The sequence below is a fragment of the Palaemon carinicauda genome, chromosome 21 (assembly GCF_036898095.1).
Source record: "Palaemon carinicauda isolate YSFRI2023 chromosome 21, ASM3689809v2, whole genome shotgun sequence".
NCBI lineage: Eukaryota > Metazoa > Arthropoda > Malacostraca > Decapoda > Palaemonidae > Palaemon > Palaemon carinicauda.
In genome coordinates this window covers 23,141,370-23,163,297 of record NC_090745.1, presented here as the reverse complement: position 1 = coordinate 23,163,297, position 21,928 = coordinate 23,141,370, and the positions used below count along the sequence as shown (strand labels likewise).

General features: G+C 40.3%; 1 protein-coding gene across 3 annotated transcripts in view; it reads left to right on the top strand.

Moving 5' to 3' along the window:
* Positions 1–16,320, top strand: part of LOC137615219 (uncharacterized) — a 237,198-nt gene extending 220,878 nt beyond the window's left edge. For 2 of the 3 annotated variants that reach the window (XM_068344894.1, XM_068344896.1), the window contains exons 3-5: positions 4,196–4,326; positions 12,350–12,533; positions 14,317–16,320. In XM_068344894.1, the coding sequence (XP_068200995.1) occupies positions 4,196–4,326; positions 12,350–12,533; positions 14,317–14,510 (509 nt within the window). In that variant the 3' untranslated portion in view covers positions 14,511–16,320. The remainder of the gene's footprint in view (positions 1–4,195; positions 4,327–12,349; positions 12,534–14,316) is intronic. The other variant, XM_068344895.1, reaches the window with a different exon arrangement.
* The last annotated feature ends 5,608 nt before the right edge of the window (positions 16,321–21,928 follow it).

Below are 21,928 nucleotides of genomic sequence, written 5' to 3'. Positions count from 1 at the left end.
ATATATATATATATATATATATATATATATATATATATATATATATATATATACATTTCCCCCCTACCCCTTGAGTGTGGAGGAGAATCAGTAGTCATACTCTGGTGAGAGGGGGTAACCTACATGTGCGTGAATATCTATCTAAACATTCAGCCGTCATTTTGATAGGTTGCGTTCACTAGTAATAATAGTAATAATAATAATAATAAAAAATAGACAATAAAAAATGATTATAACGAAAATGCAAAACTCAAATCTATACCGAAGAACCAAATTCAATTAGTCTTCAAAAAATTACTCTTTTATCATTAACTACAGACAATTTACCCTTAGACAATTTACCCTTAGAGACTCACAATAAAGAAAATATCGCGCGAGGAAAGAAACTTATACCAGAAAGGGCAGATGAAAACGGAAAATAAGGGAAGCGGTCTCCAGGGAGTCAAATTATCTAAGAGGAGACTATAGATAAAAACCACACACACAGCAGAAGAGTCCTATTGGTTGGTGGGAATAAAAGACGTCGCGAAAATATATTAAGTTATACTAAAGAATGCTACGATTGATTTTATGAATAGAGAAATGTACTTCGAATTTTATGATTGATTTTATGAATAGAGAAATGTACTTCGAAATCTATGACTGATTTTATGATAAAAAATTTAATATAGATTACATTATATACATAAATATTCTATAATAATTCCCAGCATCGGCGATGGTCCATAAATATATAAAAAAAATAAATGCTACTGTCACATTCATGCTTAAGGGTTCAATCAATGTTAAAAACCAGCGAAAGCCCCCCCCCCCCCCCTTATCGTAACTTCACATACACGCACTGGTTATATTATTCCTAATATTCCAACTATTATCTTTTTCAAACGACAATATTCATTACTGTTGTGAGGTGATCTAAAAGACGCCAGTAATCAATTGAAGATTATGCTGGATGGCATTTACGAATTAGGTCCACCTAGCCCCGCGTTGGGGTCTGTGAGACCATGCAATAACACAATGAGATAACGGTTAAAAAGGGTTGCGCGGCAAGATGGAAGAAATGAAGCGGGTTGCGGTACCCTAATGGAAACCGTCCCTGAGTGGCATTCCGCCGGACTGGGGTTCGAGTCACGCTCAAGCTCGATAGTTTCGTGTAGTGTCTGCAAACTTACCATCCTTTTGGGTTAAGGATGGAGGGTTTGGGGGAGCCTGTAGGTCTACCTGCTGAGGAGTCATCTGCAACCATTGTCTGGCCCTCACAGGTCTTAGCTTGGGTGGAGAGGGACCTTGGGCGCTGATCATATGTATATATGATCAGTCTCTAGGACATTGTCCCTGTCCCTTATTTCTACCATTCATGAGCGGCCTTTAAAATCGGAAGTGAAATAGGACTTGCTGTATATAAAGCAACTGCAGCTCGAGACAGAAAAGTCACTAGAAGCACACTCCAGTAGCGTATACAGTGAATAGTGAGTGATGCACTGGTGGCAAGACCCCACCACTCCTACGAAAACATTACGCTGGAGACAAAATAAAATATAGAAACAATTATATCTTTCTCGACCTTTAAAGGCACTGGCATTGTTTCTTGGTCGTAGTCTTTTGAGAGAGAGAGAGAGAGAGAGAGAGAGAGGGGGGGTGAGGGTTCTCTCTCTAAGCTAATTTTATAGCATGAACAGAATCCTTTCCCAAGGCACCCACAAATATCGCATTTGCCGCCTGAATCGACATAAAACTCCGTTAAGACTTAAGTCCTGAATAAATAACGCAATAATGCTACCAGACTACACCGTAAACCGAACAACGCATCCAATATAAACTCACAATCAGAAATCGGCTGAGTAAAGAACGCTTGAAAACTCACACAATGATTTCAAGTCAAGTCAGCGCCAGAAAACATGACCATAAAAAGCCAAAATAAAACCTTTTTAAGTAACAAGATACGATAAATAACGGGAATCCTCGTTATTTCTTCGCTTATTTATGGAGCAATGCGGCGGACGGTGTTCCAGGACGTCCTAGAATTCAAATTAGAATTTAAAATCTATAAAGTATTCTTCAGCGTCTCGAGATGAGAATTTGCGAGCCGCATACCAACACATTCTCGGAATTTTTTCAAGTCGGAGATTTTTCTTTTTCTTCAATTAAAAAAGTAAAGATATAAATTTACTTTATTTTGTGCAATCATTTATTTGAACTCATTCATTTAAAATTTGTTTGTTATATATTTACAGATAAACGTATGCATTGTCTTATACTTGACGCAAATGTCACTACACTACCAATAACATATGAACCGAAAAAAGAAATAGTACACAGAAGTGAATTGAAACTTTGAGCAATTGGTTTTTTTTATGTTGAGCAGGTCATCACACGTTATTTGACATGCATATTCTAATCTTACAATTATCTTAGATTAATTCTACTTTTCACTTACACTTTTAATTTTTTTATTTTATTTTATCTTTTTATTTTAATTTATTTATTTATTTTTTTTTTTTTTTTGCACTGGGCGGTTTTCGTTATTTCTGCGTTTCCAACAAGGGCTGCATTTTGTCATGTAATAACAAAATTAATACGTAATTTCCATTGATGTATAGGACTATAGATGAATACTCAAGACAACTTTCATATCACAATGACATAAGGTACACAACGAAAATCTTTCTTTCCAAAATACCCATTTAAATCAGCGAGGACAATCTAAAGAAAACAAGAAAATAAAGGAAACGCATCCAAGAAAAAAGGACCACCTAATACAAATTAACTCCACTAATTAAAAGTAAACCTCGAAAACTTATTTAAACATACACGCTCAGGAATCCCATGGAGAACAAAACCACTCCTCTGGAATTCGGAATGTCTTTGCTTCCATGTCTTCAAAGGCTTCTAATGGCATACGTCTCGTCAGGATCATTCCCTCTTTTCGTCTCAGGATCTTGATGATTTACATCAATATTCACTTTTTTTCTCAAGCATTTTGACAACGCTTCATCCTCGTAGCCTCGTCTTTCCCAACGTAATCCTTACATTAAGGGGTCGGTTGCCTGATGCACTCTCTCCAATGCCTTCCATCAAAGGCATCCTCTTCCACCAAACCTCTCCTCTCCATATCATCCTTCACCTTATCTCGCAATATAATTCTCTGCTTGATCCTCGTAGCTTGATGAAGCCTAAATAACAGCCTTCCATAATCGCATTTACCGTATTTTGTACCTCATTGCCCTTTCTTATATTACTTTTGCAGGTGTCAGACCTATTTGCAATTCTACGGGTAGACTTTCTCCCTATCATTTCTTTTACTATTTGGCAAACTTTTCTTTATTTGTTCTCAACAGAGACACTTATCATGAATAACACTTTGCTGTATTATCATCCCACTCAAAGTGGTTTCATCAATTTTCTCTTCCAACGATTGATCTCTCCACTCATTTTCATACCAAGGTAGGTAAAATATTTAGTGAATGTCTATTGTCTTGGGAACTTGTTGCTTCTAAATTATGGAAAGCTCCAGAATCAACAGAAAGTGGCATGTTTCAATTTTTGAAAAATGTTAACACGATCTGTAGTGACACTCCCACCTTTTATGGGACACAACATTAAAGATAAGTTAGTGGTTTTTAATGATCTGTGGAATCATGTTAATTGGCAATGGAGAGTACCTTAATCTGACGTTTCAACTAGATTTATACTTAAAGCCTTGTATTATTGTGGAAATGCATTGCTGCCTCTAATTTATACACTGTACAGTATTGTAGTACAGTACCTGTACTTATATTTATTCAATTTCATCAACAATTCCTTGTTTAGTTATTTAACACTGTGTTTCAATCTTTAAGTTTACTATACTGAATTCACTTAGATTTTTATGTATACGATATCTACAGAAGCTTATTCAAGTTAGAGGTCTTCAGATTTGTCCCATAAATATGCATCTTTATTGGAAATAATAGAATGGGGAACTTGGAATGACTTAAAATTCCAAATTTCAGAACTAAATTGAACCATCTTAAGATAAAATATTTCCAGATAAACCTAAACCATCTATAGGAAAGGTAGCAATCAAGTTATTTTGATTTCTTGTATATACAAGCACAAAAAATCACATGAAGCATAATACATAATAAACTTATTCTTATTAAATTTATCTTTATTTATAAAAAAATAACATTTTCTACTGATTCTAACCCCCCAGGTAAACTGGATGGAGATGACATGAGTGTTCCTCACGGATCTGAACTCCTGCCTGAACCACTCCCTTTGAGAAAACCATCCTCCATGCACAAGAGACTTTATCCTCGCTGGTACCAAGCATATTCTTACAAGGTAATTTATTCCAATGTATTTTCTAATAACCTAATCTAATGTACTGTCAGCAAGATACGCGGTATCTATGTTCTTATATTTCATTTACAGTACTTATAATTGATAGTATTAAGAGTGAACTTACTTATAAAATACAGTATATACATATTTAACAATTACTTATGAAAACTATATTAACTATATGCAGTACACGGAGTTAAGTATAAGGCAGAATTGTAATAGAACTGAGCAATTCAAATTTCCTTATACAAATACAGTAGTAAAAAAAGAAAATCTATTCTTTCTAGGGTAGTTATTGTGGAAGCAGCTTAGTATTTGTCACAATTGAGTAAAATAATGGTAAACCTTTAAACTCCTCCCAACTGTTTCTTAAACCAGAATATTCAAGGATTAGTTCAAACCATATTCTGTGTAAAATACTAAGAAGTAAATCATGCCCAACATAATCCAAATTTCTTCCACTGTTCCATTCCGAGAGTTCTTATATTCCTCCCATGATGAAGAGACAGCTCTACAAGTTCTCCTTTATTTGACAATCCTCTGTGCAACTCTAATGCTCCCTACCATCATATTCAATCACTATTAAGCCTACACCCTCTCAATATTTCATGCCATAAATTTCACAAATGTCTTGCTCTCCCAAGACCCAGGTTAGATATTTAAGATCTAATTTAGGCCTTAAATTAACTCTATCAAGCAACAAAAGGGCTAAGATTTCTTCTAGCCGAGCAAAAGATACTTTTCTCTCAGTAACAAACATTTTCCAAAAATACAAACTTAAAATTCTTATGAATATCATTGTAAGCAAAGAGTACAGTACTGTATGTCTAAGGATGATATTTATGTGAAAAAAAAATACAGACTGACTTGGAACAAGGATCCAGTTCTAATACACTAGATGATCAACCAACCTTCCCAAGTACCATGAAATTGCGCTTACCGAAAGAGAGGAAGGTAAGACAAGTAAGCTTAAAAAAAAAATTGAGTTTAAGCCACAAGTAAAGGCTACACATTTTTACATAAAATTTAATTTTTTAGATTTGCATTTTTCCCAGCTATACAAACCAAAGTCTCATAAAATTGGGAATATCTTCAGAAAAGCTGGAACAACTGTTGAAATCATTAACGAGGTAGTTAACGACTGGTGGTGAGCAACGGCATATTGAATGGCATAGACATAGATTAAAGACACCTACTTTTCAACTTCGGCTCAGGACTGAGAGAGATGATTGAGGTAAAAAGTTTAACATTAAAGGACCTTGGTTTGTATAGCTAGGAAAATAAAAGTTACTTTTTAATAATAATATTTGTTCCTACATGTATATAAACCCTTTGTCCTTTAAAATAGGGAGACTCACTTATTGGTGAGTAGGAAGTCTCCCTAAAACAACAATGGTTGGTTCTCTTTCTTCCATGGAAATGCCAGTCCCATTTGCCATGTACAGGATTGAAGGAGATAGCTCCAGCAAGCTCCTATCCACCCAACATACGGATAAGTAGGTTGATAGGGCCTGGCCAGTACTTGGTTAATTAAGGAAACTTTCTTTGCAAAATGGGAGATGCATTCTAGAAATGATAGCTGGTATATAATGGCCAAAGGATAGGTACCAGTCCACCATCCTCCCCCTCATAAAGGGAGGATGAGAACTACTTCTAATACATCCAGGAATGAGACTCAGAAATGTAACTTACAAGCATAAATGTCCGATCCAGTATGTAACAGCACAAATGCTATATCCCCAAGTAAGGGGAGTGAAAGAAGCAGAAGAGCCAGTCATTCTACATTCCCTCCCAACTTACATAAAAAATGTTACCATAGACGAGGTGCTTCCTGTCCCGTAAGGGAGCTGGACTGGTTACATAACTACTAGAACACACCACAGGGCCAAGAACAAAAGAGTAGAATGGGTTGTGGGTATACTCCCTTAAGAAGGCTGAAGGTTATCTAGCTCACCAAACTCCATCACTTGTTTGACTGTCGATTCTTTGGAGTCTAATTGGGATAACCCAACTTTGTGACCTCTACAAGTTGATACCTCTACCACATTCAAAGGTAAAAGCATATGCTCTTAAAAGACTCCTGCAGTTAGAAAGAGATATGTTCTGTGACACTATTTTCTTGGTTTTGCCAGTGCTAAGGAAGACACTGACACTATGGCCAGAGATGTTGGGTCCTCTTCAGAAGCTATGATCAGAGAAGTACCTACTCTACACAGAAGATGGCCCACTTTCCCTAAAAGACGGATGCATCAGTCCATAGTTATCTATAAATCTCCAGTGCCGATATCGCAAAAAGCCTTCAGTGAGAAGTTGGGTAGCCTCAACCATGAAGTGCAAGTGATTTCACAGAATGGAGGTACCTCTGAAGGTATGAGTGACATCAAAGGGTGGTACAAGGGTAACTATCTAGAAGTGGTAACAGATCATGAACCATTCAGCATGTGGTCATCTGGGAGCAAACAGGGTCATCCTGAGGCCTGGGGTGACCAACACTCAATTGGTCAGCTGGTAATACAAACTGAACGGAGGAGAGGTAGGCGTGCAGGTGATCACAGGGGTTTTAGAAGATCTCCCCAAAATCTACCCATAGTTATGAACATACGACCTATGACCTCCCCCGAGAGACGGTAACTGTATGCCAGTACATTCCTCTTGCATGGACTGTACCTGGTTGACAGTGTTATGGTGTTGGTCCACCACCCAGATGTGCATCTGCTTTGTCAACTTGCAATGAGGGGTGGGGAACAAATCCATGTCCCATTTGCTTGTTGACAAAGGCTACTATGGTGGAGTTGTTGCACAACAACACTAACTTGAGCCTCTTCAAACTAACTTGGAATACTGGCCATCCAGGACGAAGAAGTACAAAGGTACTTCCACTAACCATTCATCTCATGCGACCAAGTCGCCAAGGTGTGCGCCTCACCCTTCCTTCAAGCATTAGAAAACCGTTGAATGTCTGAGGGTGGAGATTCGGGAGGGACTCCCAGGTGAGGTTTTCCTCTTCTAACCACCAGAAAGATTGGCCCATGCCTTCTGTCTCTCTGGGACAGGATGAAACAAGGATCCCTGGAGGCTGACCTGTAATCCTTCAAATGCTATCAAATGGATGTCTGGTGGAGGCATCCATGTGGAATGAGTTTCTCTAGTGAGGAAGGTGGCTGAAAGACAATGCCATTAACAAGCTGGTTGACCAAGAACACTATCAAAGCATGAGATGCGGGGGGGGGGGGGCAGTAGCCCCAAAAAGGTAGAGTAGTAAGTACCACTCCTCAATGACACTTACTACTCAGGACTCGGCCCTGTTCTGTAAGGATACTCGATGCATAACAAACAATGCGCTACTTGTGGAAGTAGGAGAGTTGGGGACCTCAAAAGGGGCTATGCATATAATAGGCACTACTGATTGGGAAAAGAGAAGATTACAGAGCTTTCTTATCCCTGACCCTGCAGGCATGGCTGCACCAGAAGGTTTGGCAGCAGAAACCTTCAAAGAGCCAGCGCCCTTGAAAGAGACTATGCTATAGATTAAGGAGTCTGCAAAGCAGTCCTCAATTCTCCAACATGTGGCCATCAGTCATGCACAAAGACGACGACTTCAAGAGTTGCGCTTTTCTCAACTTTCTCAATTTCTTCAACTTCTTATTCATCTTCTTGGAAGATGTGTCACAATCAGAAATAGGAGGAGAAAAAAAGAATATGAGCTGGATTGATTGATTTAAAGTTTCCAGGCATCCTGACATCTAAGGTCATTGACGCCGGTAACATTTAATTTGTATACAAAAATAAAAAATAAAATAAAATAAAAAATAAAAGAGTATTCAATTAAAATCATAAAAGTTGAATGTCATAAAAGTTAAATATTTTTCAGAAGACCTGCTTTTGAAATAAATCTAAAAATGCCACTTGCATGGTAGGACACATCATTTCCAAGAATCTTGGCAAGGATGAACCTGCCACCCTCACCTCGAGCCTCAAACATATATCTATTCCTTAAGTTGTTATAATTGGGGCATTCGGTCAACAAATGCCTTACTGTTAGAGGTACTAAACAGTCGTCACAATACCGTTGGTGTTGACCCTTCAGCAAAAACTCGTGTGTCAACCGAGTGTGACCAATACAGGGACGACAAAGAGATGTCTCCCATTTTCGGGGCATCATATTATACCTCCAAGGAGATATGTCATTTGTTACCTCTTGCATTTTATTGCCATCTAGGCTATCCCATTGCTGTTGCCATTTTTTGCAAACCAATTTCTTGATGTCAGGTAAGAAATCATTACAGAGAATGGGATACCTTCTTGGCAGCAACTCGGATGCAGCCTTCTTAGCCAGTGAATCTGCCTTCTCATTCCCAGACACACCTACATGTGCTGGAACCCAACAAAATTGAACTGTTATACCTCTCCGTCCAATAATAAAAAGCCATTCTAAAATCTTTAAAACTAGAGGGTTATTAGAATTAAAAACTTCTATAGCTTGAAGGACACTCCTTGCATCACTAAAAATTGTAAAATTACCCTCCTTCTCCAACGCTATTTTCTCAATAGCGGTTAATATGCCATACAGTTCGGCAGTAAATATGGAAGCGGTCAGAGGAAGTGCACCTCTACAATTAAAACCATTACTATGTACTCCAAATCCAACGCCAGCATCAGATTTGGAGCCATCAGTATAGATAAAAGTTGATCCTCTATGTTCTTTAACATGTTCATTAAAAAGAGACCTGGCTTCTAGGTCTGACATATTCTTCTTATCTCCAATAAAATATTTACAAAAAGATATCTCTGGTAACTTCCATGGAGGCGTTGATGATACCTTGAATGGAAGTACCTTATTTCTAATTATATCCAGACTATTTAATAATCGTTTCACCCGAAAGCCATAAGGTTGAGGAGATTTTGGGTGCAACTCAAAGTATGATGCGTGTCTTACAAGGCTTAATATGAGCTGGAAGAGGAAGGGGAACGAATCACTTTTTCTGCTTACCAAAGATGACAAAGCTCTCCCAGGGGGACAAGCCACACTGGTTGCTCTACCAAGAATGGGTGCTTTTTTTCTCAACATGGGATACAGCTTCACCCCGTTCAGAGATGGGAGCAGAGTCCACCATCCAGGAAGGAAGGGTAAAGGGGAGCGCCCAAGCTCTTCCAACACATGGGCAACAGAAGGTGGATATGGTTCTGTCCCATAAGGTTACTGGGTAGCCAGGGAACCCAGGTAATAACCATGGGGTGCCATGGAAGGGGGCTGCAGTCCCGGTGGGCCTTACATCGGCCCTGGGTGGCTGTGCATTGGCACAGGAGGCCATGCATTGGTCTAGAATGGTGTGTATGACCCGGGTTCAGCACAGAATAGTGTATCAGCCCAGAGGTTGGCCCAGGATGCGTGCATTGGCCTAGGATGCCAGGCATAGGACCCTGGGAGCCATGAATCGACTGGGCAGACCATAAATTGGCCCTGGAGGAGTCTTGCATCAGTCCACCATGGTACCTGGTGTTGTCCACCTCTCCCATAGGAGGGGAACTCTTGTCAAGAGCTCCATTATTGTGACTACAACTGTCCTTCCTGATCTTCTTTGACTTCTTCTTCTAAGAATTGTCAAAATCATAATTAGCAGAGAAAGAGGATGAAGGATAAGAGTTAGAAGAGAAAGGGGAACCAATTGCTTCTTCTGTTTACCAGCTTTCTCCTTATATTCTGCAAGCAGAAAAATTGAGATCTACATAATCATCGATGGGTACTTCTTTTTAATATGGGATACAGCAGTACAGTACCCCATTTAGAGAAGTGAGCAGAATCCACTGTCCATGCAGTAAAGGTAAAGAAGTGTAAGTTCTTTCAAGATGGGCAAACAGAAGGTGCATATGGGACCACAAGGGGCCATGCATCTCTGTCCCTACTGGCTAATGAGTAGCCAGGGTAACCCAATGCCATGACATGAGACCATAGTCCTGGACCCATACATCAGATCTGGGGATGTGGTAACCGGCTGAACACCAACCGGATGTCGTCGGGCTCCCAAAAGGAGAGGCAGTGTTGTCAAGAGCTGTATCTTGTGACTATTATTATCACTAGAAAAGCTACAACCCTAACTGGAAAAGCAGGATGCTATAAGCACATGGGGTCCAATAAGGAAAAAATTCTCTAGTAAGGAAAGGAAATAAAGAAATAAAGTACATGAGAAGTAATATAAAATATTTTAAGATCAGTAACAACATTAAAATAGATCTGGCCTTCCTACACATCAATTTCTCTTTCTTCTTCTTCTTCTTCTTCTCCTCAGAAGAATCAAAACCAGAATCAGAAGGAGAGGGGAAGGAGGCCGAGGAAGGGCAACGAATCACTTCTGCTTACCAGTTTTCTCCTCAGGTTCTGCAAGCAGAGAAAATACTAATAAAAGGCAGGGCGACCATCGCCGCCAAAAAGAGAAACCACGCTGGTTGCTTCCATAGGAACACCAACACTGGGAGACATTGTAACAAGGGAAGCGGCAAGCACACTCACTGGCACTCGTAACAGAGACACAGTGGCTGGGGTCACACGAACAGAGAGGGAGAGAGCCATGAGTCCCAGTCACAGGAACAGGGGTGACCAGCTAAGTTGATTGGGAGCACTACCTGGGTCATTAGTATTGGGGTCACTGGCACTGCTGGCATTGGTGTTACCACTGAGGTACTGGCAATGGAGTCACAGGGGAGAAGTAAAGTTAGCTACCCTGCTCCACCAAAAGGACATTGAGGGCAAACATGCAAGGCCTACCATCCTAAGGTAACTTCTGGCCAGTGGTCTGCAAGAGAGCCTCCAGCAAATGTTGGAGTGTGGCAGTCCCCTTATACTCCACAAAACCTGAAAAACTCCCCAGTATAGATCCAAGTGAGATTGCTCCTGAAGCATACTCTCCGGGTCTAAGCCCGGAATGTATACTCAGATGCTTCAACAAACGGCAAACTCAGAAAGAAGAGCAATGTGCTAAACAGTCTCTTTGGCAATTCGTGGGCTTGCTAAAATAACGCCAAAGATGACTTAGCATTCCCACACCTCAACGAAAACACCCGCTTAATAGGAGACCACACAAACTTGGTAAAAAGCGGAGCAATGCAAACAATTATGCTCCTATGTGTGTATCTATCACTGGTTTAGCCATAAAACGATGCAGGTCCAACACTCCCGCAATCTTGCTTTGTTCCATTACCAATACGAAGCTGCATTATCAACCATTTCAACTAAAAGGTAAGAAAATGATCAAACAGCCTTAGATAAGATGCTACAGTGCATCTGTACCAATGCAGCCTAGTAGTCATTGACAAGCAGGTGGGCAAGGCTACTCGTTAAAGTTCACAACCTGTTATTAACTACATCGTTAATGATTTCAAAAGTTGTTCCAACTCCTCTGAAGAATTCCCTATTTCAAAGGACAAATGGTTTGTATACAAATAACAAATGGAAGTCAAAGCGACAAATAACTGGTTGTGGATGACAGTATTTATCATTACTACACTATGAAAATACTGACTTCTACTATTACAACACAATCGACACTTCTCAGTCAATCCACTGTACAAGGTAGTCTCTGGTACATGCAATTATATTAACAGCAGATGCACAGTACAAAATGCATTGGTAAAGTAAACATAACACTTTCACAGTTGAATTACTATTTACACAAAGTTTAGCTAAATCAACACACTTTTTAATATATTCTCTTTCACACAGAATTAATGCAATAAAATATATTTTGAAACTGACCCAAAATATTTGTAAGAGTGCTTCTAAATTTTATTAGTAAAGTTTCAATTACTTTGTTAACATAAGATCATTTCTTTTTCTGCTTTTATGTTCAATAAAACTTGTGTTGCTAATCAAATGTCCTTGGTCAACCCCAAGAAATACTACTGAGACGTACTGAATCTTAATACACTGTACTGTAATATAAAAATCTTCTAATAAGTTTGATTATAAAATACACTTTATTGAAAAAAGTGAATGACTTACTGTAAACAACTAATCCCTCTATTTCAGCCATCATCATTCAGCCCCATGGCACGATCTACAGGAGAACGCAAGCGGTTCCAGCCCTTCCACCCAATGGCTCGATTCCGCGGTCTTTCAATGGGAGGTGGAAGCACCGGATCAAGAGGATATCACAGTTCATTTGACCTCCCACTCTCAGATCAACCAGGACACCCAGTTCCTTCAGGTAGATGTAAGCAAGAGGTGCAGAAGAGGTAAAATTATGACAGTTGAAAAATAGGAAGGCTAGGAAAGGAATCAATTACTGTGATAGGACTAAAAAGATGCATGAAATATATGATGCAAAAAAATGTATTACATATTGAAAACTTTAGACTTTTGTTGCAAAAAAGACATGATTGTGTTTGCTGAAATGGGGAAAATCTAATCAAATTAGCCAAACTCTTTCTCTGGGTAAATAGAGCAATATGAAAGCATATATGAAACTACAGTCTTTCTGACTACATAGCACAAGAATAACAAGAAAATTTTTTAAGATGCTATAAACACATACAAGACTGCAAATAAAACAAATACTGTACATTAAACAATTACAGTCAACAGCTAATGATACATCATGCTATTTAATCTTACAATAGTTACAAGCACCATTTAATATTGCAACATCCTTTTATTGTACAAAATACCTAACTACAGTAAATTAGGGTACTAAAAACTAACAAATTAATTCTAATATTATGTACTTCAGTAATACTTTACCAAATACAACAGTAAGGAAATTTACTAATAAAACCTACCACACAACAAATTAAAACGATAGGGAGTTTTAGGGTGCAAAAAAATGCTGAATAACCTCAAGTTAGAAGAAAACATCAAAATATACAATACCAGGTTTTTAGATTCCTGCCAAAATTCTCCCTCTTATTTTCACTGTTATCAATTCTTCTGGACCATCTATCTGTGCCTCACAATCACCTCATATCACACTATATTTGTGATATTTCTTATTTTCTGTTTTAATGTGAATGTCTGCATTCTGTCACTTGAATACATTTCCCTGTACCTTTCAGCACCTTTCTTCCAGAAAGTCGGCAATATATCACATTTGCATACAAATCTAGCTCGTCTTTTCTACACTAACTAAAACACTCTGCAGCTTCGTGCAACCATCATTAACTAACTATTCATCAGGCTGCCAGGATAACATGCTAAAAAGTATCTAGTTCTTTGAATCATTGTTCCATTTTAGAAAGCATGAAATTAGAGAAAAAAAGGGCTTTTAAACAATTCATTACTTGATCTCACTACTTTTTACATTTTCAACTAGCTTTACCCAATCTTTATTAACATTATCTAAACAAGTTTACTTGCATTTACATTATGCATGCAATTTTATATGTTAGATTTCTCTGAAGTCAGAGAAACAGCTAGTTACATTTTGCATAAATGATACAAAAATGCCTTGGAAACCAACTTAAATTTCTCACACATTATATAAATTCACATGAGATAATGAATAGGCAAAATACAAAGTCAAAGAGAATGTACTGTATGACAAAGAGCTATTACATTACATCACATCAAATATCTCTTAGACCTTCTTACTGCCCGTATAGGTAACATAAGTTATAAGTGATACAGCATCTGTGCCCTTCAGAATCAATCCATGATACCATCACTGTATTTCTGACTCAATAAAATATCTTACTATAATATGGTATACAAATGCACTGTAATAGTAACCCATACATTTTCTATATATATTATGTATTACATAAACACTTTAATTCAATATAATTACAAACTCTACAAAAGTGTATATTATGTAGTCCACATACAATGTTCATTCAATTACCTAAGAGAAAAGATGAAACGAAACAGATCTGAGGGTATTTAGAAGTGGAGGACAAGTGCTGCAAATACTTTTTTTTTCTTTTTTTTTTTTTTGCTAGACTACTTATCACCTGTACTGATTTATTACTTCAATACTGAAAATGTTTCTTTCTATTTTACAGCTCCAAATGCTCAGCCCTCTCCAAAATTTACCCCAGCAGCTCAAATGATTGAAGCTGAAGAAGAAGAAGTTGAAGAGGAAGAAGAACCAATGCGTGCCGGAGAGCTTCTCCAGTACCTGAGGTCTATAGCCAATGACCGGGGAATCTCTGGCAATACCAAGAGCTTCCGATTTGGAATCAGCAGGAGGAAGTAAAATTAGCAATCTATCTTAATGGTTTGGAAATAAGGATGTGAAAGTGTAATGTTTTGATAAATCCTTCAAAAGGCTTGAATACAAAGGCAAACATTATGTTTTTGGAATATTCAGATTGCTAATGTGACTTGTAATTTGTATCTTATAATTCATAAACTTGTAATATAGAGATAGGCACAGTATAAATGTATGTAATAAAACAATTAACCTACTAAAGAACTATCATAGTGCACCAAAGATGTAGGAATGAATATACTAGCTAGACACCACTACTTTATGACAATTAATAAATACTGCATAATGTATGATACAAATCTAATTTAAAGTCTGCATCACAAAAGGAAGTCACTAAAAAACTACATAACCTGTTTGAATAAATTCATGACTTTCATATGGCATTGCATATTACTGGTTTTAATATCATTATCAGTTTTTATCAAGTCAAAGAATAACTGGACCTCAATGCACCCTCTATATTTTAATCTTTCTTAAGAAAAAGAGACAAAACATAAGAAAAAAATCATGACTAAACTACACTCATTACTTTTGGTGATCATGATAAATAAAGGTTTCCCCACGATACAAAATTAAAGATACATTTCTCATTATTACATGAATTAGGATAAAACTAATACTTGCAACAGTAAAGTAGTTAATGTCTTTATACCTCCCAGCTAATAAATTACATTTAACTACCATAACAACCGTTCTACAGACTGGCTACAATGAGTAAACAGTCATGATAATCATGTCTGTGGACATAATAATAAAATCCACTGAGTAAATTCTGGTAGAGTAAGGGATTTTCGATAGCACACACTTTGACTAACAAATAAATCATAATTCCAAAAGTACCAACAAGATCCAAGAGTACTGTACTGTACGCTATAAAGCCATATAAAAACACCTTTACCTCAACTCTTTAAATAATGACAATAACTCGTCTTAAGCTTTCAAATGACTATGAAACTATTGAAACTCAGTCAATGGAGATCCATGTAAAGTTGATTTTGGTCAGGTAGGTTATAAAAATAAAACTGTGAACACTGTACAAGTTTTAATAATGTAAAATGTGTATCAACCAATTACAAGCTGCAACAACATGACAATATGAAATATCAGCTAGACAATACATAAAATAAATAAAACTGATAGTTTCTAATACTATAAGAATTGCTTTTCTTGGTCAATGAAATAATGCTCTCAATAAATACTGTATTTGTCTTTTGAGTGGATGTTTATAAAACCTGGATATTTTTTTCTGCAAACAAGAAGCCACAAGCATGTTTACACTTCATGACCAATTAATATATAATGCATGACTAACATCATCTTGTCTCATTTACCTTCCTCATGAATGAGACAAGGGTCTGATGTAGATTTATCTTTGCAGTTCTGTAATGACCTGAATTACTGGATATCAAGTTAAAGATCTTTAAAAACCACAATTCATACTACTGGTAATCTCAATTCAGATGGAGGAAGTGAAATAAAGTCAGTCAATTCACAGTAAAAAAAAAAAAAATGGTGCACCAGAACTGTTCCTTTAACTTCTATTTCCACCTGAAATATAATATTCCTTATTCTTTTGCTTATGAATACAGATGACAAAAATAATAAAGCTTTACCTTCCATTTTCTTCTCAAGAACAATACCAAGTATATTTTTTGTATAGCAATTCTTTTTTTAACATTTCATTCGCAAATACATTATTTGGTCTATCCTTGCAGTTTATAAGATTCACTGCATTATCAGGATCTAATAATAGTTATTAATGTAATGTGTATAAATAAAGGATATATGGTATTAAGTGGCAACTTTTCACTATATCCCATTTTGCATTTGTTTCCGCCATTTTAATGGAAAAGTCGAAATCCTCTACACTACATAATACAGTACCCACCCGTGAAATATCATTCATACTAAATAAAGCCGAGGGAAATAAAATGTGAAGGAAAACTTTAACAATTTCAGTCAATAAAAAAACAAGTCAAAGAAATGTTCCACATAAACCATAGCATAAGATTATGGTGCTTTAAGGCTGTATTACAGTCTCTCTTAGTGGCATCAACCCTCTCAAAAGTGGAAGGGAAAAACTAATCCAAGTTTTTACAGTGCGAGAAATTTTATAAGTTGCTGATGAATATTAGTGAGTCAATATTTTCAACCAAGTTTCCTGTTATTTTACAAAAATGGTTGATTACCTATAAAAATTAATCAAAGGGGAATTTGATAAAAATAAAATACACTTTAGTTACATAATTTCTGGGTCATTCTTCTTATGCTGAAAATTTTAGATAAAATGTTTTCTACACAACATTCATTGGTGAAAAGTCAGTCTAGTACATTTCATCACAACAAAAAATGTATTTTGGCAAGTAGTTTTCCTTTCATCTACTGAAAATGGATTTTAACCTATTCTTTATTAATAAGGAACAAGTAAATATCTTCTCATATGTTCAAAATATAAACTATTTTGTAACATTCCTCACCCATTAGGATCAAATTGTTTCAATCAGCTCTTTCGAGGTACTGTACAAACCTTTTTTTTGGGCTCAAGCCATGTAGTCCTGATGGAAGGTTACTTCAGTAGCTTCCTAAGGGTATATATGACTACAGTAGATATTCCAAGAGAATTAAACTAAAGGTTTCACAGAATTCTAACTTCTGGCGCGAGTACCCATAAGGTTTCCCTTTAGGATATCGGATAACAACAGGGGACGTATGCTTGACACGCCACATAGCTATCTGCACCCCACATAGCGTTTACGCTTCGAGGGGGAAATAGAGGCAAGTTATGGGAGGAGCCGTTACAAAGTTCTCCTCCTCCATTACTGTTTTGGTACTCGGCAACGTCAACATCCAGCCGCCATGTTGGCCGCCATCTTGGATGACGCCGCCGAAGCGCGCCATCGTCATTCCTTCTTACGTAGCGTATATGACCAGGTGCTTTTTCCCAGTTGTTCGCTAAGTAATTCATCATGTCGCAATCTTCTGCCTCGCCTTCTTCTGGATAGTTGAGTACCATATTCTTGTATTGTATAAATAAGCTCCAGCCGTAAAGTAACGCCTTTTTATCTTAAAATACCGTGTTTTGTGGCGGAGCTGTGCCTTGACCGGAGGCATCATGTCGGACACGGAACGCCTCGCATGCTTTATTTATTTAGCCAGAACAACCCTTCCCGGTCTTACAACTAATTATCAGCATTAGTTATTTAGTCTTCATTGCTAGGAATTAGTTATATTATGCCGATAGTATGATAGTATCCTTTTTCGGCACGCATAGGTAGCCGATCGTAGGCTAGGGTTCTAGCCTAGCCCCTAGACTTGATTGCCTGGGTGGTTTTTGTTTACTCCCATGCATGAATAAGTGTTCCTAGTTTTAATTTATGAAATGGAGATTTTAGGCATTTATACATATAAGATTCAGTGATTGCACATATGTTTTCGCCTTCGAGGAAGTATACTAAGGGTTTCGGTGATCTTGGTAGTCAACTCCCTTGCCCCTCACCTAACATAGGGCCGTGTATACTTCCTATCCTCCCCAGTTACCTTACCTGAGGTATCTCCTCCCTCTGAGGTAGCCTAGGCTACATCCTAGCCCTCCTTACCTCGAATCGTATTCGAGTAAGGTTAGGTTAGGGTTTTCTTTCCCCACTCCTAGCCATAGTACATGAGTCTTGAGTTTGGGACAGAACCTCAGAGTACCTGTCGTTCACCCCCAGCTCCCCCTCTAGGTGAATGAACTCTCCTTTTGGGGCCTTGCTGGTTGGCGAAGGTGGAAGGGCTCTGCCTTTCCCCCTAGTCCACACTTGGTAGGGTTTCGACCCTTTCCTCCCTGTGGCCTAGCGACCTGTCCTACACCTGCCTTCCCTGGTTCAGGACTCGCTTCCCTAGCCTAGGTTAGGCAGGCCAGGGGATTCTGTTTCTTTATAGTTTAGGACAATACAGTAGTGCTGCACCTTCTCTGAACTAACCTACCCTAAGCTGGAGAATGAAGTCTCCTACACCTGGGATAGGGCTGGTTCCGGAACAGAACCCCCCCCCCCCCTTGGGGCGTTGGTGAAGGCTACGCTTTCCCCAACGCTCCCCCTCAGGACCCTCGCCCCACCCCCCTCTGTCCTTTTGTGTTGGCCTAGCCATCACACCCCTGTCCGCCATCCTACAACTCCACCATGTGCCAGCGGGTTGTGGGTTCGGCTTGGTCCCTTCGTGGGTGAGTCCGAGCTGCTTCGCTTCCCACATATAGTCGAACTATGGGATAGCCTAAGTGATCGGTCTGCCGGCGTGGGACCTCCCTATCTTAGAGTATTCTCCAGTCCTCCCTTTGGCCGCCACCCGCAATTCCTGCCGACTGCCGGCCCTGTTGCGGCTGGATGAAAGTTTGCCCCCTTCTCTTTCATTTGAACACTCCTTCCGGAGGAAGACGAGGTCGTTGTAACGAATTACCCTCTCTCTCTTTCCCTACCCTTTCTCACTACCTATCAGTGCCAGTCCACTGCCGCTACCCTGCCGGCAACAGCTGTCAGGGTACCCTAGTATCCACTCTGTCTCATTGATTGACACCAGTGCTGGAATACCTTCGCCGGTCGCTTGCCGACTGCCGAGGGCCGCCGGATGCCGGCAATCTGCAATCACCTTGAAGCTCCTATTCTCACTGCCACATAGACTGATGACAGGGAGGGGGTTCCCACCCTCGATGGAGATTCGCCGGCGCCCGGTGCACTTCCAGCATGCCACCACGCTGCCAGCGCCACCTAATCATATTATTTCAGTGGACTGTCACCCTCTCCTGCCGGCCTGGTGCCGGCAGCGACTATTGTATAGCTATATATGGTAGCCAGTATGTTTATGGTACAGTGCTTACCCTATACGAAAATCTATGATGTATAGTTATGTAGTAAAAATATTTCCAGCATACTCTGTGCATCCATGCGCAGTCCCTTGCCGGGACCCACCTGATTAGGGAGGGGTTACTTCTTCCCCCCTTTTCTTATCCTAAACTGAATGAACTCACCATGACTAATTGTCCAGAGGAAGCCTAAGCTGTGCTTAATCCATTGTGGATATCTCTTCCATCTCTTAGGCTCTTTCAGAGCCCCTAGAATTAGTCTCGGTGTGGGGTCACGGCAATTGGCTGGGCGGGATGCACATGTATGTCTTTTCTGCTTTTTTCCAGCTTACTATCCTAAGCTTACACATGAAAAGGAATCTTATATCAAGGTAAAATAACTATAATGCTAATCTAAGATTACTTTAAGTCATTGTATATGACTTCCACAGACTCATTCCCCCTTTCTTTTACAGGAGGAGTATGTACGGTGTGAGAGCGCCTTCTGCAATGTTAGGCGTCCGGACTTCTATGGCCACCTGGCATGCCGAACCCACGCCACCTGTTCTATTACCAAGGGGACTCTTCGGTATTGGGACCCGCAGGTCTGCACTGTCTGCAAGGACCTGCTCCACGAAGCGTTCGAAGACCCTCCCTCTGCGGAGGCCAGGGATGTTGCCCGAGAGAAACTGCGCAAATGAGTGTGTGGTTTCCAGAAGAACGCCACGGGGCCCTATCTCCCGAGTGAGAAGATGAGAGCTTTGCTCTTCCCAAAGGCATCTGCGGATGCTGTCATCCCAAAGGCCGAGATCCCCTGCGTCCAGCTGACGGTGGAACCTGACATTTCGGACGCACTGCAAGACTTCCATCTTTACGAGGTGGAACAGATGTCGGAAGTATCGGACACCACCGAAAGGACCCTGATGGAGGGAGGTGGAGGTTTCGGACTCCGAGGGCGAGGTCGCCCGCACCCCCTCTGTCACTTCCGTTGCCGTAACGGAACCCGTCCCCTCTACTTCGTCGACGCCTACTCCTACTCCGTCGCTTCTGGAGAACCAGGACAGTATCCAGGCCCTAGTGGCCCTCCTGGATGAGAGGTACCGAAGAGGACAAGAAGACCTCAAGAGGGAGATTCTCCGTCTGTCGAAACAGTCGGTCAGGAAGATCAACATCAAGGATCTTCCCCCTTGCTCAGTAACCAACCCCTGGAGGCATGCCGAGCACATGCCAATCACTAGTGGACGAATCTTCGTCAATGACAAGCTAGGTGCTGTCCCCCTTGAAGAGGTGGAGTTTTGGCCTAGTTTTGAGGCGTACCCGGACTGTTACATCCGTCTCAAGTCAGAGCCTAAGGAGGTCATAGTCTTTGACCATGCTAAGGCTCAATCTCTTTTGGCCGGAAACCTTAAGAGCAAGGGCTACACCAACTCCAAGGTGCCGGCCCTTAGCAAGAAACATCCTTCTTTTCTTGCTCCTGCCACCATAGTCTTCCCCTTTGCCGAAAGTCCTTGCTGGCAGTGTTGAAGGTGGTGGAGGAAGGGAAACCATGCCCTACATTGGAGGAATGTAGGCCCCTCTCTCTCGCCCTACCCCCTGACGACAAGAACAGGAAAGACATCCAGTTAACTTTCTCGGTAGGAAAGTTGGAGGCTGACGTAGCAGGACGTCAGTTTAACGAGAACCTCCCTAAGCTCTCCGAATACCTTCTGCGTCGGGAGCTGGATACGAAAGAGAGACTGGCCGCCTCCCTTTCCCTTCGAGTGCAATTGGAAACAATGGCTGGGGACACTCGGACCCCAGATATGTATATGGTCTTAGCTAAGACCCATCTCGCTACCCTGACGAAAGACTTTTACAGCTTCATCAGGGCTCGGCGACCCTGCAAGGAATTTGTGTTCACGGATGCTACCGTCAAACACGAACCCCGGAAACTGATCTCCTCCAACATTTGGGGGAAACACCTCTTCCCCGATGATCTCGTGAAAGAGATAGTAGACAGAGCCGCCACCGAGAACCGGAACCTTCTCAACAAGTGGGGCATGTCAAGAAAGAGGAAATCTTCTCAGGATGAGGGCCCCCAGCCTAAGAAGAAATCTCATAAGCCTAGACCTCAGCAGCGACAGGCTAAGCGCCAGTTTCCGGCACCCGCTACTCCCCAGTTGGTGGCTCAGCCCCAACAGACCTTTCAGTTGATCCCTCAGCCGGTGGTGGCCCAGTCACCAGTTTTTACCCCTGCCTATGAAAGGCAATCCACTACCTTTCGTCCCAAAGGTAGAGGCTCCGGCAGAGACTCCTCTCAATGCCCTTCCAGAGGGAGAGGAGGGAGGGGAGCAGGCAGCCGAGGTGGCAAACCCTCGGGAAACCAGAAGCAGTGAAATGCTTCCGGTGAGAGGAAGACGCCGCCTCTTCCAGGATCGTTGGACCTTCGATCCTCGGGCTCACAGCATCATCAAGAACGGACTAGGGTGGAGCTTGGTTTCACCGCCTCCAACCTTCCATCAATTCTTCCAACACTTCACCCCCGTCCTGGAAGAATACGTCCAAGAACTCTTGAACAAGAAGGTGATCAAGAGGGTGAAGTCCACCA